We start from the raw sequence: 20,273 nt of genomic DNA, 5'->3' as shown, positions 1-20,273 counted from the left end.
AGCGGTCCTAAGACCGCTGCTCCTTAACTCGTCCTCTGAGGTGGCAGACAGCAATCAGCCCAATCGAATACGATAGGGTTGATTGACAGCCCCTGGTAGCGGTCTATTGGCCGCAAATCTGTAGGGAGCGGTATTGCACCAGCAATTCAAAAGAAAATATACCCCGTAGACTGAAATCTTCAGACTCCTGTTTGTGTAATGGGTCTTCTCATATGCACTTGAGGGGGGAGGGTCTGCTCTTCCTGCTTTCTCAGCCCCTTTCAGTGGGTGTCCCAGCCTAACTTAATCAACAGTGCTAAACTGGGAGCTTCTAAGTAAGTTCTTAAAAGGTTTTATACTGGATTACTGTGTAGGAGAACTAGCATTCTGCATTCTACAGAATCTACTACAGCCTCCCTGGGGAGAGTGCAAATGGCAGTAAAGTAAATTACAGGAAAGGCAGGAAAAAATAAATAATGAAAGTAACTTGCATTAAACATTTTGGGCTAGATTGCCAGTGGAGTGCAATATTTGCTCTCCACTCAGTATGTAAATGTGTGCTGGTATTACAAGTGAGGTGCAATGTGTACGCAACCTAATGCTTCAAAGGGAGCCTCATTTTCATGCCTCCAGCTAAGGCAAACAAGCTAGCGCAGCGGGCAGTTCATGCAGCAAGAAATATATATGTATCAAGAAAGTAGCATACTGGGAAGCAATTGCTAGTAGTAGAGCTGTAAGAAAGGATAATGTAGTTTCAACATATATCCTATACAATGCCTATTAGGGCTAATGGTGCAGACCCATACAAATTTGTATTAAAAATTACAAAAAAAAAGAAGAAGAAACAGAATAAATATCATTGTTTCAAAAAAGACAGGGGAACCAGCACTCTTTTGGGAAAACCAGCTCAGAAAGGTAAGGTATGTTTCTGTGAAAGCCAGGGACTTAGGGTATATACTACACCTTCCTGAAGACTCTTACGGCTACTTTGAATCCTCCGCTAGTGCACATATGTTGAAGTTAGGATCACTGCTTGAAATCCATACTGCAGAGACTGCTTTGTATTCTGCCGAATACACTTGAGTCAGATGCTCACACCACGTGAGCCGGTAAGCCAATGCCGACGTGCGTTTCACCCCCTCATCTATTGGTAGGACTGGGTTTCGTCAGGGCGCATCTGAAGGTGAAGTATATACCCTAAGTCCCTGGCTTTCACAGAAAGACTTTGCCATTGTGTCCGTGTTGGAACTGGCTTTTCGAATTAAATGACTGTGGTTGCTGATGACCATAACTTACGCAGACTTTGGGATACTCACCAACATACAAAGTTCAATCGACAAGTCTATACGTCTGTACGGCTGCCTCTTTGCATGATACATGTGCTTTGAACAGAACACTCGTTGGCTTCATTGCCCCCTGGACTGCCTATACTAATCCTGGCTATATACACTTGATTGAGCTTTCTAACCTCCTTGCCAGGGTTTTTCCCTGCTTTGTTTGCCATGTGCTGCTGGCAGCCATTTTACTCACCTCTCTTGCTGACTCTGGTGCATACTGTGTGATGCTGCTCATTTTTTGCTCTTCTCGTCTCAGTCTGATTCCTGGCTTCCTGACATTACGCAAGGGCCATGAATCCCGATGGTGCTCATAATCCACCTTTACCTGCCATAATTTCCAGGATGGATGAACAGGATCCCCGCTTGGATCAATTTGCACTAGCCCTGCAAACCCTGCTGACTCGCACTGCACATCTGGACCAAAGTGTCCCGCAAGTTATGGCTGCTCCTGTTTCCGCTGTTGCACCTAGTCCTACCAGGAGCATGTCCGGTTCTGCACCTCTACCTCAGCAATATCGAGGCGATCCTAATCAGTGCAGGGGTTTTTTGAACCAGGTGGGAATTTACTTTGAGATGTTACTTTAGGCGTTTCCCTCTGACAGAGCTAAGGTGGGGTTTCTCATCTCGATACTCTCTGATACAGCTCTTGCCTGGGCTAATCCCTTGTGGGAGACTAATAAACCTGTGATTTCAAATTACCTTGAATTTGTGGCCTCCTTTCGAAGGGTATTTGATGTTCCGGCTTGCTCCTCCTCTGCTGCTAAACGACTCATGTCCATTCAGCAAGGTATAAGATCTGTTGCTCAGTATGCCATTGAGTTCCGTACGCTTGCCACAGAGGTAGGTTGGAACAATGAAGCCCTTGTTGCCGCCTTCTTTCATGGGCTCTCTGATGCGATTAAAGACGAAGTTGCTGCCAGAGATTTACCAGAGGATCTTGAGGCATTGGTGTCTTTTTTTAACCAAATTGACATCAGACTCAGAGAGAGGCACTCTTTCAAGGAGCGCTTGTGGAAGCCTTCTTTTCCGTTGTCTCCTATGTGTTCATTCCCACCCATGACTCCCTCTCCTCCCATGCCTCCTGGTCCCGAGTGACCAGGTACTGCTAAACCGATGCAGTTGGGATTCACGCGTCTCTCCGCGGCTCTGCCTCTATTGTGGGTTACAGGGCCACCTTTTGAAGTCTTGTCCTACACGGCCGGGAAACACTCACACCTAAGGTCCTGTCGGGGCAGACCTTGGGTGGTTTATCCCCGTCCCCGGAACCACTAAAGGAGAAACCTTTGGTCAACTTTTCCTGGGTGAACTCCTCCATAGTCACCCAGGCTCTTGTTGACTCCGGTGCTGTGGGCTATTTCATTGAAAGTGCTTTTGTATCAAAGCACTCCATTCCTGTTTTGCCTCGGTCTGTTCCACTTGCTATTGAGGCCATTGATGGCAGGCCCCTTCAGCTCGCACTCGTTACTCACGAAACTGCTCCATTATCCATGGCTGTTGGGGCTCTCCATTTTGAAACCCTCCAGTTCCAGGTGATAAACTCTCTGCATTTTCCGGTTGTTCTGGGTTATCCTTGTCTCCAAAAGCACAATCCCAGTCTCGACTGGCGCAGGTCCGAAATTTTGTCGTGGTCTCCGCAATGTATTTCCACTTGTTTTCGGAGACCAGTTAAAGTCTTGTGTACTTCTTCGGTATCTAAATTGAGAGAAGAGTACCGAGAGTTCCTAGACGTTTTTGACAAGGTGCGTGCCAGTACGTTGCCTCCTCACCGGTCTTACGATTGTGCCATAGACCTGCAACCCGGAGCCATTCCTCCTCGGGGCCTTGTTTACCCTCTGTCTGTTGCGGAGAACTGTACTATGGAGGAGTATGTTGCTTATGCTCTGTCACAGGGGATCATCCACAAATCCTGTTCTCCAGCAGGGGCTGGCTTCTTCTTTGTGAAGAAAGAGGGTGGCGAGTTAAGAATATGTATTGATTATAGGGGTCTTAATCGTCTTACCATTAAGAATGCTTACGCTATTCCGCTTATTACGGAACTCTTTGACCGCCTTAAGGGAGCTACGGTCTTTACTAAACTTGATTTGAGAGGAGTGTACAATCTTGTTAGGATCAGAGAGCCACAAATGGAAAACAGCATTAACACCAGGAGCGGGCATTATGAGTATCTTGTAATGTCCTTTGGCCTATGTAATGCTACTGCTGTTTTCCAGGAATTTATTAATGATGTCCTACGAGATATGTTGCAACAGTGTGTTGTGGTGTACTTAAACAACATCCTCATACACTCACCCACACTTGAGGCTCATCGTTCTGATGTTACACGGGTTCTTCAGAGACTACGTGAGAACGGCCTGTTTTGTAAAAAGTTCCATCAAACTCAAGTAACCTTCCTAGGTTATGTTATCTCCGTTGCAGGGTTCTCCATGGATCCTGACAAGTTATCTGCAGTGGCCTCGCCCAGTTGGTCTTCGGTCTATTCAACGTTTTTTGGGGTTCGCCAATTACTATAGAAAGTTTATTAAAAACTTTTCTTCCTTGGTCAAACATATCACAGACATGATCCGTAAAGAGAATGATCCACTCCATTGGTCACCTACTGCCATTAAGGCCTTTGATAGTCTTAAGACTGCCTTTGCTGCCGCTCCAGTTCTGGCTGATCCTAACCCTGCCCTGCCTTTCGTTCTTGAGGTTGATGCGTCTGAGACTGGAGTAGGTGCCCGCTTGTGTTAACGTCCTACGCCCAACGGTTCCTTGCATCCGTGTGGTTTCTTCTCTAAGAAATTGTCTCCAGCGGAGTGCAATAATGAAATTGGCGACAGGGAATTACTGGCCATAATTTTGGCACTCAAGGAATGGAGGCATCTTCTCGAGGGTACTAGCGTGCCAGTGCTCATTCTTACTGACCACAAGAATTTAACTTATCTATCTGAAGCAAAACGTTTGTAGCCCCGACAGGCCAGATGGGCGATATTTTTGTCTCAGTTTAATTATGTGGTCTCTTACCTGCCTGGTAGTAAAAATGTTAGGGCTGATGCCCTCTCTCGACAATTTTCGCCACTGTCCAAGGAGGAGTCTGTACCCACTCCAGTTATACCTCCTGACGATATTTTGGCTACCATACATACTAATTTGACTTCTCCCTTGGGGGAGGAGATCCTGGCTGCACAAACCAATGCACCTCCTGAGAAACCTAGTGGTAAGTGTTTTGTTCCTGAGAATCTTCGAACTAAACTTTTGCACACTTACCACTATCCTAAAGCCGCAGGTCACCCAGACAAGAACCAAATGATTTGGTCTGTCACTCAACAATTCTGGTGGCCAGGCCTTCATTCTAATGTTGCTGCGTATGTTGCCTCCTGCTCAGTTTGTGCACAGAATAAGACTCCTCGACGTCTTCCTGTGGGTCTTCTTCAACCTATTGCTAATGGAGAGCGCCCTTAGACACATCTTTCCATGGACTTTACTGTCGAGCTCCCTGTTTCCAATGGCAATACTGTTATCCTTATGGTGGTTGACTGTTTTTCTAAAATGTCACATTGCATTCCCATGATGAAGCTGCCTACCGCTCAGGAGCTTGCTTCAATTTTTGCCCGGGAGGTCTTCCGTTTACATGGGTTACCCAAGGAGATAGTGTCGGACCAGGGTAGCCAGTTTGTCTCCAGATTTTGGCGTTCCTTTTGTGCTCAAATGGGGATCCAGCTTTCCTTCTCCTCGGCATATCACCCTCAATCCAATGGGGCTGCGGAACAGTCTAATCAAGCTCTGGAACAGTTCCTCCATTGCTATGTCTCAGATCACCACAATAATTGGTCTGAACTGTTACCTTGGGCAGAGTTTGTTCGTAATAGTGCTATTAATGCTTCCCCCAAGTTATCCCCGTTCATGGCAAATTATGGGTTTCAACCATCCTTGTTGCCTGATTCATTCATGTCTCAGGCTATTCCGGCTTTGGAGGAGCATCTCTGGCAACTCTGTTCCACGTGGGTGCAGATTCAGGATTGCCTCCATCGTTCTATGCAGCGCCAAAAATTCCAGGCTGATCGTAGGCGTCTGCCCGCGCCTTCCTACCAGGTTGGTGAGTTTGGCTTTCCTCCCACAACTTGAACCTTCGTGTGCCTTCCAATAATCTGGCTCCCTGTTATGTTGGTCCTTTTCGAATACTCTGACGGGTCAATCCTGTGGCTTACACTCTTGACCTTCCACCTGCAATGCGCATCTCCAATGTTTTTCATGTCTCCCTCTTGAAACCATTGGTTTGTAATCGGTTTACCACTGTGTTGCCTCGTCCCCGTCCTATCTTTGTTGACAACCATGAGGAGTATGAGGTCAGCAGCATTATTGACTCTCGTATGTCCAGGGGCCGCATGCAGTATTTGGTTCACTGGAGGGGCTACGGTCCGGAGGAGTGTTCATGGGTTCCCTCCTCTGATGTTCATGCTCCCGCCCTCCTCCGTGCCTTCCCTGCCCGTTTCCCCAATAAGCCTTTTGTCCTCCTGTGGGGGAGGGGTCGTTGAGGGGAGGGTACTGTCAGGGTTTTTTCCCTGCTTTGCTTGCCATGTGCTGCTGGCAGCCATTTTACTCACCTATCTTGCTGACTCTGGTGCATACTGTGTGATGCTGCTCATTTTTTGCACTTCTCCTCTCAGTCTGATTCCTGCCTTTCTGACACTCCTATGCTTAAATTGCACTTTGAACACTATTGTCTTATAGGGTGGGTTCACTGACAACTTAGATCCCAAATACTTTACATGCCCAGACTATACCTCCTGATATTTTTCACGGGGTTCTGTGTGCAGTAAGGGTGTAGTTGATCAGATAACCATCCTATGTTATTTGAACTTTCCTCTATATGCAGCTACACTAGCGCCTTATGCTTACCTCGACCAGTCAGGTTTATATTAGGGTTGCACCGATACCGATACTAGTATCGGTACCGATACCAAGTATTTGCACGAGTACTTGTACTCGTGCAAATGCACCGATACTTAAACCGATACCTCCACTTCCTACCCATATGCTATCTTGTGGTGTTTTTTCAAACTGCATGTTCTCATTTCATTTTAAACTGGAGTGGAGACTAAACTAAAAATTGTTTACTACTGTTCTGCCAATACAAATTGCTGTTATTTGTATTATTGTAGGAGAGATCACTGTACCTCGTTCAGACAAACCCCTGAAGTACTGGGCAGTTAATAAACAGATTTCCAGCTCTGGATAAAATGGCCCAAAAATATCTTTCTGCACCATGCAGTAGTGTGAAAAGTGAAAGACTGTTCAGCTTAGAGTCGAACCTCCATACAGATGTCAGATTGATGTTATATAACAGCCCTACAACCCAATTGCATCACCCCTTTAAATGTTATATTTTATTGTAATATTTTTTATTTATAAACATGTTCAGTGAACTTTGTGACAAATAAAACTTTTATTATTTCATAATGTCTTTTGAATTACAGCCCTTTATAATTATAAAGAAGGAATCTTAAATAATTAGTCTGTATTGTGCTTGGTAAACTGTCACATGACATTAAAAAAAAAAGTATCTGTAATTGGTATCGGCGAGTATTTGAAAACTAGTATCGGTACTTGTACTCGGTCATAAAAAAATGGTATCGGTGCAACCCTAGTTTATATATATATATATATATATATATATATATATATATATATATATATATATATATAAGGTTTTTTTCTGTATATTTCACTTGGGAATGTGTTTTATGTACTATGCTAATCTATCAGAGATGTGATTTTTGGCATTTTTAGAGAAATACAGTGGATCTCCATATTGAATTAATTTTGTATACTAATAAATTGTTTTGAAATATATATGTATATGCTTATATACATATATATTTATCTGTTTATATGTCTAAATACAAATATTAACACATAAATATATAAGCATATACATTTATATTTATAGTGAAAACACAGTCCCCCATTTACCTCCATGTAAAGGCATTTTAGGTGCCATTTTTTTTCTTACACCCCAGATCCCCCCTCTTTAACCCCTTATAACTGCTTCATGAATTTTGTTTTGTTTTCAAAAAATATTCTAATATTTATTTTTTATTTTAATGTACTCTTTATTTTGGTGACAATTGGGGCAACTTTTTATTTTTTAACAAGAGGTTTCACTTCTGGTAAATTGCACTTAGCACAAAGTGAAACCACAAGCTTGCTGTAGCATTAACCAACCGCTTATAATGGCTAATTATTTAATGTACGCCAGTAAACGTGCATATTTGCCCATTTATGGGCGCAGGTTAAGATAACGCTTCACTTGTAATCTGGCCCTTTATAAGAAATGGAATTTGTAGTTTAATGCCTCTTGAAAGTCTATCATGATGTAGAAAATTGATGCAGAAAATCGCAGATGATACTAAGTTAAGTAAGGTCATTAGGTCAGCGCAGGATGAACTTTCTTTACAATGGGACCTTTTCATAAATGGAAAATTAAATTTAATACGGGAAAATACAAGGTTCTACATTTTGGAAGTAAAAAAATAAGCAGGCAACGTATTTTTTAAATCAGACAAGACTTAGCCAAACACAGGAGGAAAGGGATATGGGGGTAGTAATAGACAACAAGCTAAAGATGGGTGCACAATGCAGGGCAGCGGCTTCAAAGGCTAATAAGATACTAGCATGTATTAGAAGAGGCATTGATTCAAGGGAGGAAAGCATAATTCTGTCACTATATAAATCCCTGGTAAGACCTCACCTTGAGTATGGAGCGCAGTTCTGGGGACCAATCGCAAAAAAAACATAATTTATGTAAGAACTTACCTGATAAATTCATTTCTTTCATATTAGCAAGAGTCCATGAGCTAGTGACGTATGGGATATACATTCCTACCAGGAGGGGCAAAGTTTCCCAAACCTCAAAATGCCTATAAATACACCCCTCACCACACCCACAATTCAGTTTAACGAATAGCCAAGAAGTGGGGTGACAAAAAAGTGCGAAAGCATATAAAATAAGGAATTGGAATAATTGTGCTTTATACAAAATCATAACCACCACAAAAAAAGGGCGGGCCTCATGGACTCTTGCTAATATGAAAGAAATGAATTTATCAGGTAAGTTCTTACATAAATTATGTTTTCTTTCATGTATGGGATAATGACTACCCAAGATGTGGATCTTTCCACACAAGAGTCACTAGAGAGGGAGGGATAAAATAAAGACAGCCAATTCCTGCTGAAAATAATCCACACCCAAAATAAAGTTTAACGAAAAATATAAGCAGAAGATTCAAACTGAAACCACTGCCTGAAGTACTTTTCTACCAAAAACTGCTTCAGAAGAAGAAAATACATCAAAATGGTAGAATTTAGTAAAAGTATGCAAAGAGGACCAAGTTGCTGCTTTGCAGATCTGGTCAACCGAAGCTTCATTCCTAAACGCCCAGGAAGTAGAAACTGACCTAGTAGAATGAGCTGTAATTCTCTGAGGCGGAGTTTTACCCGACTCAACATAGGCAAGATGAATTAAAGATTTCAACCAAGATGCCAAAGAAATGGCAGAAGCTTTCTGGCCTTTTCTAGAACCGGAAAAGATAACAAATAGACTAGAAGTCTTACGGAAAGATTTCGTAGCTTCAACATAATATTTCAAAGCTCTAACAACATCCAAAGAATGCAACGATTTCTCCTTAGAATTCTTAGGATTAGGACATAATGAAGGAACCACAATTTCTCTACTAATGTTGTTGGAATTCACAACTTTAGGTAAAAATTTAAAAGAAGTTCGCAACACCGCCTTATCCTGATGAAAAATCAGAAAAGGAGACTCACAAGAAAGAGCAGATAATTCAGAAACTCTTCTGGCAGAAGAGATGGCCAAAAGGAACAAAACTTTCCAAGAAAGTAATTTAATGTCCAATGAATGCATAGGTTCAAACGGAGGAGCTTGAAGAGCCCCCAGAACCAAATACAAACTCCAAGGAGGAGAAATTGACTTAATGACAGGTTTTATACGAACCAAAGCTTGTACAAAACAATGAATATCAGGAAGAATAGCAATCTTTCTGTGAAAAAGAACAGAAAGAGCAGAGATTTGTCCTTTCAAAGAACTTGCGGACAAACCCTTATCTAAACCATCCTGAAGAAATTGTAAAATTCTCGGTATTCTAAAAGAATGCCAGGAAAAATGATGAGAAAGACACCAAGAAATATAAGTCTTCCAGACTCTATAATATATCTCACGAGATACAGATTTACGAGCCTGTAACATAGTATTAATCACAGAGTCAGAGAAACCTCTTTGACCAAGAATCAAGCGTTCAATCTCCATACCTTTAAATTTAAGGATTTCAGATCCTGATGGAAAAAAGGACCTTGTGACAGAAGGTCTGGTCTTAACGGAAGAGTCCACGGTTGGCAAGAGGCCATCCGGACAATATCCGCATACCAAAACCTGTGAGGCCATGCCGGAGCTACCAGCAGAACAAACGAGCATTCCTTCAGAATCTTGGAGATTACTCTTGGAAGAAGAACTAGAGGCGGAAAGATATAGGCAGGATGATACTTCCAAGGAAGTGATAATGCATCCACTGCCTCCGCCTGAGGATCCCGGGATCTGGACAGATACCTGGGAAGTTTCTTGTTTAGATGGGACGCCATCAGATCTATTTCTGGAAGTTCCCACATTTGAACAATCTGTAGAAATACCTCTGGGTGAAGAGACCATTCGCCCGGATGCAACGTTTGGCGACTGAGATAATCCGCTTCCCAATTGTCTACACCTGGGATATGAACCGCAGAGATTAGACAGGAGCTGGATTCCGCCCAAACCAAAATTCGAGATACTTCTTTCATAGCCAGAGGACTGTGAGTCCCTCCTTGATGATTGATGTATGCCACAGTTGTGACATTGTCTGTCTGAAAACAAATGAACGATTCTCTCTTCAGAAGAGGCCAAAACTGAAGAGCTCTGAAAATTGCACGGAGTTCCAAAATATTGATCGGTAATCTCACCTCCTGAGATACCCAAACTCCTTGTGCCGTCAGAGATCCCCACACAGCTCCCCAACCTGTGAGACTTGCATCTGTTGAAATTACAGACCAAGTCGGAAGCACAAAAGAAGCCCCCTGAATTAAACGATGGTGATCTGTCCACCATGTTAGAGAGTGTCGAACAATCGGTTTTAAAGATATTAATTGAGATATCTTCGTGTAATCCTTGCACCATTGCTTCAGCATACAGAGCTGAAGAGGTCGCATGTGAAAACGAGCAAAGGGGATCGCGTCCGATGCAGCAGTCATAAGACCTAGAATTTCCATGCATAAGGCTACCGAAGGGAATGATTGTGACTGAAGGTTTCGACAAGCTGCAATCAACTTTAGACGTCTCTTGTCTGTTAAAGACAGAGTCATGGACACTGAATCCATCTGGAAACCCAGAAAAGTTACCCTTGTCTGAGGAATCAAAGAACTTTTTGGTAAATTGATCCTCCAACCATGATCTTGAAGAAACAACACAAGTCGATTCGTATGAGATTCTGCTAAATGTAAAGACTGAGCAAGTACCAAGATATCGTCCAAATAAGGAAATACCACAATACCCTGTTCTCTGATTACAGACAGCAGGGCACCGAGAACCTTTGTAAAAATTCTTGGAGCTGTAGCTAGGCCAAACGGCAGAGCCACAAATTGGTAATGCTTGTCCAGAAACGAGAATCTCAGGAACTGATAATGATCTGGATGAATCGGAATATGCAGATATGCATCCTGTAAATCTATTGTGGACATATAATTCCCTTGCTGAACAAAAGGTAAGATAGTCCTTACAGTTACCATCTTGAACGTTGGTATCCTTACATAACGATTCAATATTTTTAGATCCAGAACTGGTCTGAAAGAATTCTCCTTCTTTGGTACAATGAAGAGATTTGAATAAAACCCCATCCCCTGTTCCGGAACTGGAACTGGCATAATTACTCCAGTCAACTCTAGATCTGAAACACATTTCAGAAATGCTTGAGCTTTTACTGGATTTACTGGGACACAGGAAAGAAAAAATCTCTTTGCAGGAGGTCTCAACTTGAAACCAATTCTGTACCCTTCTGAAACAATGCTCTGAATCCAAAGATTGTGAACAGAATTGATCCAAATTTCCTTGAAAAAAACGTAACCTGCCCCCTACCAGCTGAGCTGGAATGAGGGCCGCACCTTCATGTGGACTTAGAAGCAGGCTTTGCCTTTCTAGCTGGCTTGGATTTATTCCAGACTGGAGATGGTCTCCAAACTGAAACTGCTCCTGAGGATGAAGGATCAGACTTTTGTTCTTTGTTGAAACGAAAGGAACGAAAACGATTATTAGCCCTGTTTTTACCTTTAGATTTTTTATCCTGTGGTAAAAAAGTTCCTTTCCCACCAGTAACAGTTGAAATAATGGAATCCAACTGAGAACCAAATAATTTGTTACCCTGGAAAGAAATGGAAAGTAAAGTTGATTTAGAAGCCATATCAGCATTCCAAGTTTTAAGCCATAAAGCTCTTCTAGCTAAAATAGCTAGAGACATAAACCTGACATCAACTCTGATAATATCAAAAATGGCATCACAGATAAAATTATTAGCATGCTGAAGGAGAATAATAATATCATGAGAATCACGATGTGTTAATTGTTGCGCTAAAGTTTCCAACCAAAAAGTTGAAGCTGCAGCAACATCAGCCAAAGATATAGCAGGTCTAAGAAGATTACCTGAACACAGATAAGCTTTTCTTAGAAAGGATTCAATTTTCCTATCTAGAGGATCCTTAAACGAAGTACCATCTGACGTAGGAATAGTAGTACGTTTAGCAAGGGTAGAAATAGCCCCATCAACTTTAGGAATCTTGTCCCAAAATTCTAATCTGTCAGACGGCACAGGATATAATTGCTTAAAACGTTTAGAAGGAGTAAATGAATTACCCAAATTATCCCATTCTTTGGAAATTACTGCAGAAATAGCATTAGGAACAGGAAAAACTTCTGGAATAACCACAGGAGCTTTAAATACCTTATCTAAACGTTTAGAATTAGTATCAAGAGGACCAGAATCCTCTATTTCTAAAGCAATTAGTACTTCTTTAAGTAAAGAACGAATAAATTCCATTTTAAATAAATATGAAGATTTATCAGCATCAACCTCTGAGACAGAATCCTCTGAACCAGAGGAATCATCAGAATCAGAATGATGATGTTCATTTAAAAATTCATCTGTAGGGAGAGAAGTTTTAAAAGATTTTTTAAGTTTACTAGAAGGAGAAATAACAGACATAGCCTTCTTTATGGATTCAGAAACAAAATCTCTTATATTATCAGGAACATTCTGCACCTTAGATGTTGAAGGAACTGCAACAGGCAATGGTACTTTACTAAAGGAAATATTATCTGCTTTAACAAGTTTGTCATGACAATCAATACAAACAACAGCTGGAGGAATAGCTACCAAAAGTTTACAGCAGATACACTTCGCTTTGGTAGATTCAGCACTTGACAGCGATTTTCCTGTAGTATCTTCTGACTCAGATGCAACGTGAGACATCTTGCAATATGTAAGAGAAAAAACAACATATATATAAAGCAAAATTGATCAAATTCCTTAAATGACAGTTTCAGGAATGGGAAAAAATGCCAAAGAACAAGCTTCTAGCAACCAGAAGCAATAAAAAATGAGACTTAAATAATGTGGAGACAAAAGCGACGCCCATATTTTTTCGCGCCAAATAAGACGCCCACATTATTTGGCGCCTAAATGCTTTTTGGCGCCAAAAATGACGCCACATCCGGAACGCCGACATTTTTGGCGCAAAATAACGTAAAAAAATGACGCAACTTCCGGCGACACGTATGACGCCGGAAACGGAAATAGAATTTTTGCGCCAAAAAAGTCAGCGCCAAGAATGACGCAATAAAATGAAGCATTTTCAGCCCCCGCGAGCCTAACAGCCCACAGGGAAAAAGTCAAATTTTAAGGTAAGAAAAATGTTAAATTAAAATGCATTATCCCAAATATGAAACTGACTGTCTGAAAATAAGGAAAGTTGAACATTCTGAGTCAAGGCAAATAAATGTTTGAATACATATATTTAGAACTTTATAAACAAAGTGCCCAACCATAGCTTGGAGTGTCACAGAAAATAAGACTTACTTACCCCAGGACACTCATCTACATATAGCAGATAGCCAAACCAGTACTGAAACGAGAATCAGCAGAGGTAATGGTATATATAAGAGTATATCGTCGATCTGAAAAGGGAGGTAAGAGATGAATCTCTACGACCGATAACAGAGAACCTATGAAATAGACCCCGTAGAAGGAGATCACTGCATTCAAATAGGCAATACTCTCCTCACATCCCTCTGACATTCACTGCACGCTGAGAGGAAAACCGGGCTCCAACTTGCTGCGGAGCGCATATCAACGTAGAATCTAGCACAAACTTACTTCACCACCTCCATCGGAGGCAAAGTTTGTAAAACTGAATTGTGGGTGTGGTGAGGGGTGTATTTATAGGCATTTTGAGGTTTGGGAAACTTTGCCCCTCCTGGTAGGAATGTATATCCCATACGTCACTAGCTCATGGACTCTTGCTAATTACATGAAAGAAAAGATATTGCAGAACTAGAAAAAGTTCAGAGTAGGGCCACAAAGCTAATAAGGGGATTGGAGAATTTAACCTATGAGGAGAGGCTAGCCAAACTGGGTCTGTTTTCTTTAGAAAAAAGGCGCTTAAGAGGTGACATGATTACTTTATATAAATATATTCAAGGCCCATATACAGAGATGGCAGAAGCTCTGTTTATTCCAAGAAAATTGTTTGTGACCAGAGGTCACAATTTAAGGTTGGAGGAAAGAAGATTTAATCTCCTGCAACGAAAACGTTTTTTCACTGTAAGAGCAATAAAATTGTGGAACTCATTACCAAAGGAGGTAGTGAATGCCAATACTCTAGATACATTTAAAAATTATTTGGATACATTTTTGTCTATAAACAAAATTCATGGATATGATTGCTAGTATTAAATGGGTCACCTTTTAGTGGGATTATTTAATCTTAACTGGAGCTTTTTGTATATATTTTAGATTTGTATAGGTTGAACTTGATGGACTTCGGTCTTTTTTCAACCTCATCTACTATGTTACTATGTTACATTATACACTTATTATTATGCATGCAGACATTTTACAATGCACTGCTTAAATGGCCAGTAAAGTCAAAATTAAAATTTCACGATTCAGACAGAACATGCAATTTTAAACAACTTTCAATTTCACTTCTGTTAGCTAATTTGCTTTGTTCTCTTGGTATCCCATTTTGAAAAGTATACCTAGGTAGGCTTAGGAGCAGCAATGCACTACTTTGAGCTAGCTGCTTAATGGTGACTGCACATAAATTCCCCTTGTCATTGGCTAAATGGATCTAGCTCCCAGTACTACATTGCTACTCGGTTAAGAAAGGATAGCACTCCCCTCCCCCTCCTCTTCTTCCTGTGCCTTTTCTTTTTCCCGCCCCTTTTTCTTCTTCTTCTTCTTTACTCTGTATGGAAATATGATAAGTTTTTATGTCTGTCTATGTATTTATTTTTATGTTAAAATCATTAAGCTTATATTGAGAGTCTGGACCACTGGCCATTAGAATACATAGTGTCAATTAAGTACGATAAGCAATCCTTTTTCAGCTGAGCTAGACTCTGCGTCTGCGAACTGTTCTGATTACAATGACCTTAGTTGGACTCCAACCTCTTGGAACTCTTGTTATCATAGAGACTGTTTAAAAAAAAAAAAAAAGAATAAAAATGGGTACCATTTTTCCTTCCCTGCGATACTCTGCGAGGGGAGGGACCCTTGTGGGGCATGTCTTGTTTACAGTCTTTGTCATACTATATTAAATGAAACAGATGTACCTAAATGTGCCCTGCATGGCATGATGTTTAATTTTCTGTTATATGTTTATTTGATACCCAAATAAAAAAAAAAAAAAAGAAAGGATAGCACAAGAATGAAGCAAATTTGATGAAACAGTAGTGTACAAATTAATTGGAAGAAAATGGAAAAACTTACAATTTTCAAATATTTTATTTCTATAACTTTATCTAAATGTATTATATAATATTAGTAAGAAATGTGTTATTGTTTTAGCTGAAATAAATTCCTGAATACATTTTGCCATTGATTTTTCACTTGATTTTCATGGAAATACACTTTTATAGCGTTTTTTTTAACAAGCAAACTTTTGCTGAACAGCCCATTTCACCAAGACATTTCTTCATAATACTCCGCAAATTTTTTATTGGATTTAAGTCTGGAGAATTACCAGGCCAATCAAGCACATTGATTTTGTTTTCTACCATGACGTTCTTGACAGCTTTCAAATGGTGGCATGGGGCCAGGTTGTGCTGAAATGTCCCTGCAAAGGTCTGCAGGAATGGCCCAACTCTCTTGTATTTGTAGGACATTATACCATCATATAGGCCCTCAGTACCACCTGCTGTGAACCCTCTAACACATCTGTTTTTAGGTTGTTTTACAATCTGTTGGGGATGCTCAGATTTTATTGTTTCATAATTGCTTAATCTGAAAACACTTGATCTGTTACCTTGAACAACAAAATGTGACCGATCACTGAAAACTACCTCTTTTCTAGTTATCAGCGGTCCAAGACTTATATTTTTTAGCCCATGTCAACCATTTTTTCTTCATGTGAGATTTCAACAATTTCTTTTTTTTATTGGATTTCTTGCCTTCTGCCTAACTTCCTGGAAGTATATGCTCTCAGAAGGTCCTTGCTTGATTTTGTTGGATGAACCTTTCTGTTTCCAAGTAGAATTTTATCAGTTCTAGGGGTGGTTCCTCGCTTTCTTCCACATATTCCTTTATCCAGAATCGTTGTGTGCCCTAAAAATTCTTGATTTTCCCAAACTGACGGCAGTAGCAATATCTCACGGCCATAAATGTGTCTGCTTACTTGGAGTAATGTCCATTTTCACATACACAAGAACAAAATGTATCCCACAGAGAACACAAAAACTAACAAGCACATACACCAGCCCTCAGCTAAAACTGGTGTGCTTTGTCTAAAACCAGATAAAACTAGTTTTTTTTACATTTTGGGTCCCATGTCCCTTTAATCTGTTTAGATGCTGTCATTATGTTTCACTTGTGCTTGGGTAGGGAAGTTCCTTAAAGGGCCACTAAACCCAAAATCTTTCTTTCATGATTCAGATAGAGAATACAAATTTAAACAACATTACAATTTACTTCTATTATTTATTTTGCTTCATTTTTTTAGATATCCTTATTTGAAGAAAAAGCAATGCACATGGGTGAGCCAATCACATGAGGCTTCTATGTGCAGCAACCAATCAGCAGCTACTGAGCATATCTAGATATGCTTTTCAGCAAAGAATATCAAGAGAATAAGACAAATTAGATAATAGAAGTAAATTAGAAAGATGTTTAAAAATGCATTATCTTTCTAAATCATGATAGAAAAAATGTAGGTATCATGGCCCTTTAAAAAGGGACATGATTCAAGATTCAGACAGAGCATGCTATTTTAAATATCTTTCCAATTTATTTTTATTATCTAATTTGTTTTGTTCTCATTGTATCCTTCATTGAAATGTATAACTAGGCAGTGGATGCACATTTATGCCTCTTGTCATCGTCTTTCAGCTAGCTCCCATTAGTGCATTGTGGCTTCTTTAACAAAGGATACTAGGGACTCAGGGAGAGACCTTGACGTGGTTCCTGGGCTTGACCAATTTGTCCAGATGCTGTAACTAACTCTTCCATTTCTGCTTTTAGTCTTAGCTGTGTACTTTGCAAGTGAGTGCCAGACTTCCTCTGTGTGTTGTGTTAATTTGCTTTGTAATTTTCCCTATGAGCTTTGCACCTAGTTGCCTGGGGCTATTAAGTACCAAGGGCTGTGCATTTTGCAGGGTCATCGGGTGTGTACCTGGTCCAGTTAAGAGTGCAGTCCACTTCTGTGTTTTATACATGTACATATATATATATATATAAATATATATATGCATATATACTGTATATATGTGTGTGTATATATATATATATATATATATACACTGTGTATATATATATATATATATATATATATATATATATACATACACATACATACACGTTTTTTGAAATGGTCTCAATAATATATATATATATACACACACAGGCAATAACGTCCTGTACTGTGTTGCATTTACATCGCACAAATAATGAAATACTCAGCTACTAACGAGAAATCACATTGACTGCGATCTAAGGAGCCAATCATTATCCTTTAGAAAAATGTATCAAATGATGCATATACAAAAATCCCCCAAGACTCTAATGGTATCTTCTGCTGAAAATCATTAGATACATTTTACTAAAGGATTGTGATTAACCCTTAAGTGTGTTATTTCTTATATGTTAATATTGTTACATAAACAGAGCTGCAGAACAAAGTTTTTTAACTCCTTTTAAAGTCACTTTGTATCTCTGCGATGCCGGTTTATTGCGTCTTTTATCCTGCTAATGTCTCCTGCAGCAGCCTGTGCCCTCATATCACAGCTATGACACAGGCAGGCCCACACTGTACCCATCAAACCAACAGTAATGAAGTGCGCTATTACAACCAGTGGATTTAATTAAAAGGAGTTGTTACTTAAATAGACTGTACAGGCAGGAATGGCTCTCCCAGGACTGTAAATGTACAGTCCCATTACGCTAAAAGTGTGCCCACAGGCAGCGTGCTGAGATAACGAGGGAAGAGCTGTGCTTCTCTCTCTGAATACGGGTGTCTCACAGGGTGGGTAGGTGCAGACATTAACCCTTTGGAATGAAAGGAACAGAAAGTGGTGAGACTGGTATCAAATGAGTTAACAGATATTATACACCACGTACTGTAACTAGAAGCATTAGCTTGCTATGGATCAGTACATACAATAAGCTTTTAGACTGTGGTTGCTCACCTGTCCTGCAGCTCATGGATGTGCAGAGAGTCGTTATGCGATGGATTCATGCTGCGAATGTCCTCGTTACTGGACGTACTCTAGATAAAGACAACACAGGCTAAATGGTACCAGTTTCTTGTATAAAACACAATACTCGTTCTTCTGTAAATCTGATGTACTGCGCTGTACACACTAACACTTGTCACCTGCTGCCTCTACAATAACTGACACTGCCAGCCCATTCACATAAAAATAAACTGTGATTAATAAAACAGATCCAGGCTGTATAAACTAACTTAATTGTCCAGGCCTTTTCCGACAAACTAGATACACTTAACCAAAATCCTAATATCAAATCTGTACTGTTACTGCGTTCTTCCATTAGGCTGATTATTTTTCTAAGAACATTCATTAATGCCTGTCAAATATTGTAATATAATAAGGGATAAGATGCCTTTCCAGAAGTGTGTCAAACATTTAAGATAATTTATAACCCACATAAACTCATTTTGAATTTAAAGTATATTTTTCCAGTAACCCAAGATGTATATAGTGATAGACATACTTCAGTGTCATTTAACCTGTTAACTGGGTCATTTATGAATTACAGTTTGTGGGATGCACAGCATTTGATAAAATGGAAAAGGATTGCAACTGCTTCTGTGCAGGGAATGAATACAAATTATATATGTACTACATTCATGTGTGTGTGTAATTCTATGTGTAATCAGCCGATAGCTCCCAGTAGCTGCTCCTAAACATATCTAGGTATGCTTTTCAACAAAAAACAGCAAGGGAACACAGTAAATTTGCTAAGAAATAAATTGAAAAGCATCTTAAAATTGCATGCCCTATCTGAACTAAGAAAGTTTAATTTTGACTTTACTATCCCTTTAAACTGTCATCCTCAATTAAGGTTAGATTACAAGTGGCACGCTATGGGTTACGCACAAAAGATTACGTGTTTCTCTCACCTAGTGCGAGTTGAAAGTAAATGCGTTTGCCCGAGCACTATTTTGATTTACGCATGTCAGGTTATTGCGACTTGAGAGTTTGCAGAATGGGTAGGTGAGGAAAAAAGTTGCATTCAACACAACATAAATACACTTAAACGTACAATTGCACTCATATAAACAATGTCTGATAGAAATTATTAAAACATAATAATAAAAAAGTTCTAAGGGCTCAAATGTATATGGTATAAGGTGTTTGGAAAAAAAAATGCTGCATAGGGCTTTAACATATATAGATATAGATCTAAATAGTGAAACCCGATTTGAGTTACTTATATTTTACATTCCTATGTTCTTCACTAGATAATAATATAATTTTTATTATGAAATAACATAATTTATGTAAGAACTTACCTGATAAATTAATTTCTTTCATATTGGCAAGAGTCCATGAGCTAGTGACGTATGGGATATACAATCCTACCACGAGGGGCAACGTTTCACAAACCTCAAAATGCCTATAAATACACCCCTCACCACACCCACAATTCAGTTGCCAAGTAGTGGGGAAATAAGAAGGGAATAAAAAGCATCAACAAAGGAATTTGGAAATAATTGTGCTTTATACAAAAAAGCATAACCACCATAAAAAAGGGGTGGGCCTCATTCTTGCCAATATGAAAGAAATTAATTTATCAGGTAAGTTCTTATATAAATTATATTTTCCTTCATGTAATTGGCAAGGGTCCATGAGCTAGTGACGTATGGGATAGCAATAAACAAGAAGTGGCACTCTACGCAAGAGTCACTAGAGAGGGAATGGATAAAAACATAATTTATGCTTACCTGATAAATTTATTTCTCTTGTAGTGTATTCAGTCCACGGGTCATCCATTACTTATGGGATATATTCCCTTCCCAACAGGAAGTTGCAAGAGGATCACCCAAGCAGAGCTGCTATATAGCTCCTCCCCTCACATGTCATATCCAGTCATTCGACCGAAACAAGACAAGAAAGGAGAAACCATAGGGTGCAGTGGTGACTGGAGT

At 39.9% G+C, this 20,273-nt stretch overlaps 1 protein-coding gene across 4 annotated transcripts in view; it reads right to left on the bottom strand.

The window, feature by feature from the left end:
* The window catches only part of SPATA6 (spermatogenesis associated 6), a 182,058-nt gene that overhangs the window by 4,717 nt on the left and 157,068 nt on the right, over positions 1–20,273 (bottom strand). For all 4 annotated transcript variants that reach the window (XM_053693500.1, XM_053693499.1, XM_053693502.1 and 1 more), the window contains one exon: positions 18,289–18,368. In XM_053693500.1, the coding sequence (XP_053549475.1) occupies positions 18,289–18,368 (80 nt within the window). The remainder of the gene's footprint in view (positions 1–18,288; positions 18,369–20,273) is intronic.

Source organism: Bombina bombina, chromosome 10 (genome assembly GCF_027579735.1).
Source record: "Bombina bombina isolate aBomBom1 chromosome 10, aBomBom1.pri, whole genome shotgun sequence".
Taxonomy (NCBI): Eukaryota; Metazoa; Chordata; class Amphibia; order Anura; family Bombinatoridae; genus Bombina; species Bombina bombina.
Note: the sequence above shows the minus strand (reverse complement) of the source record. Positions and strands in the feature narration are given on the sequence as shown.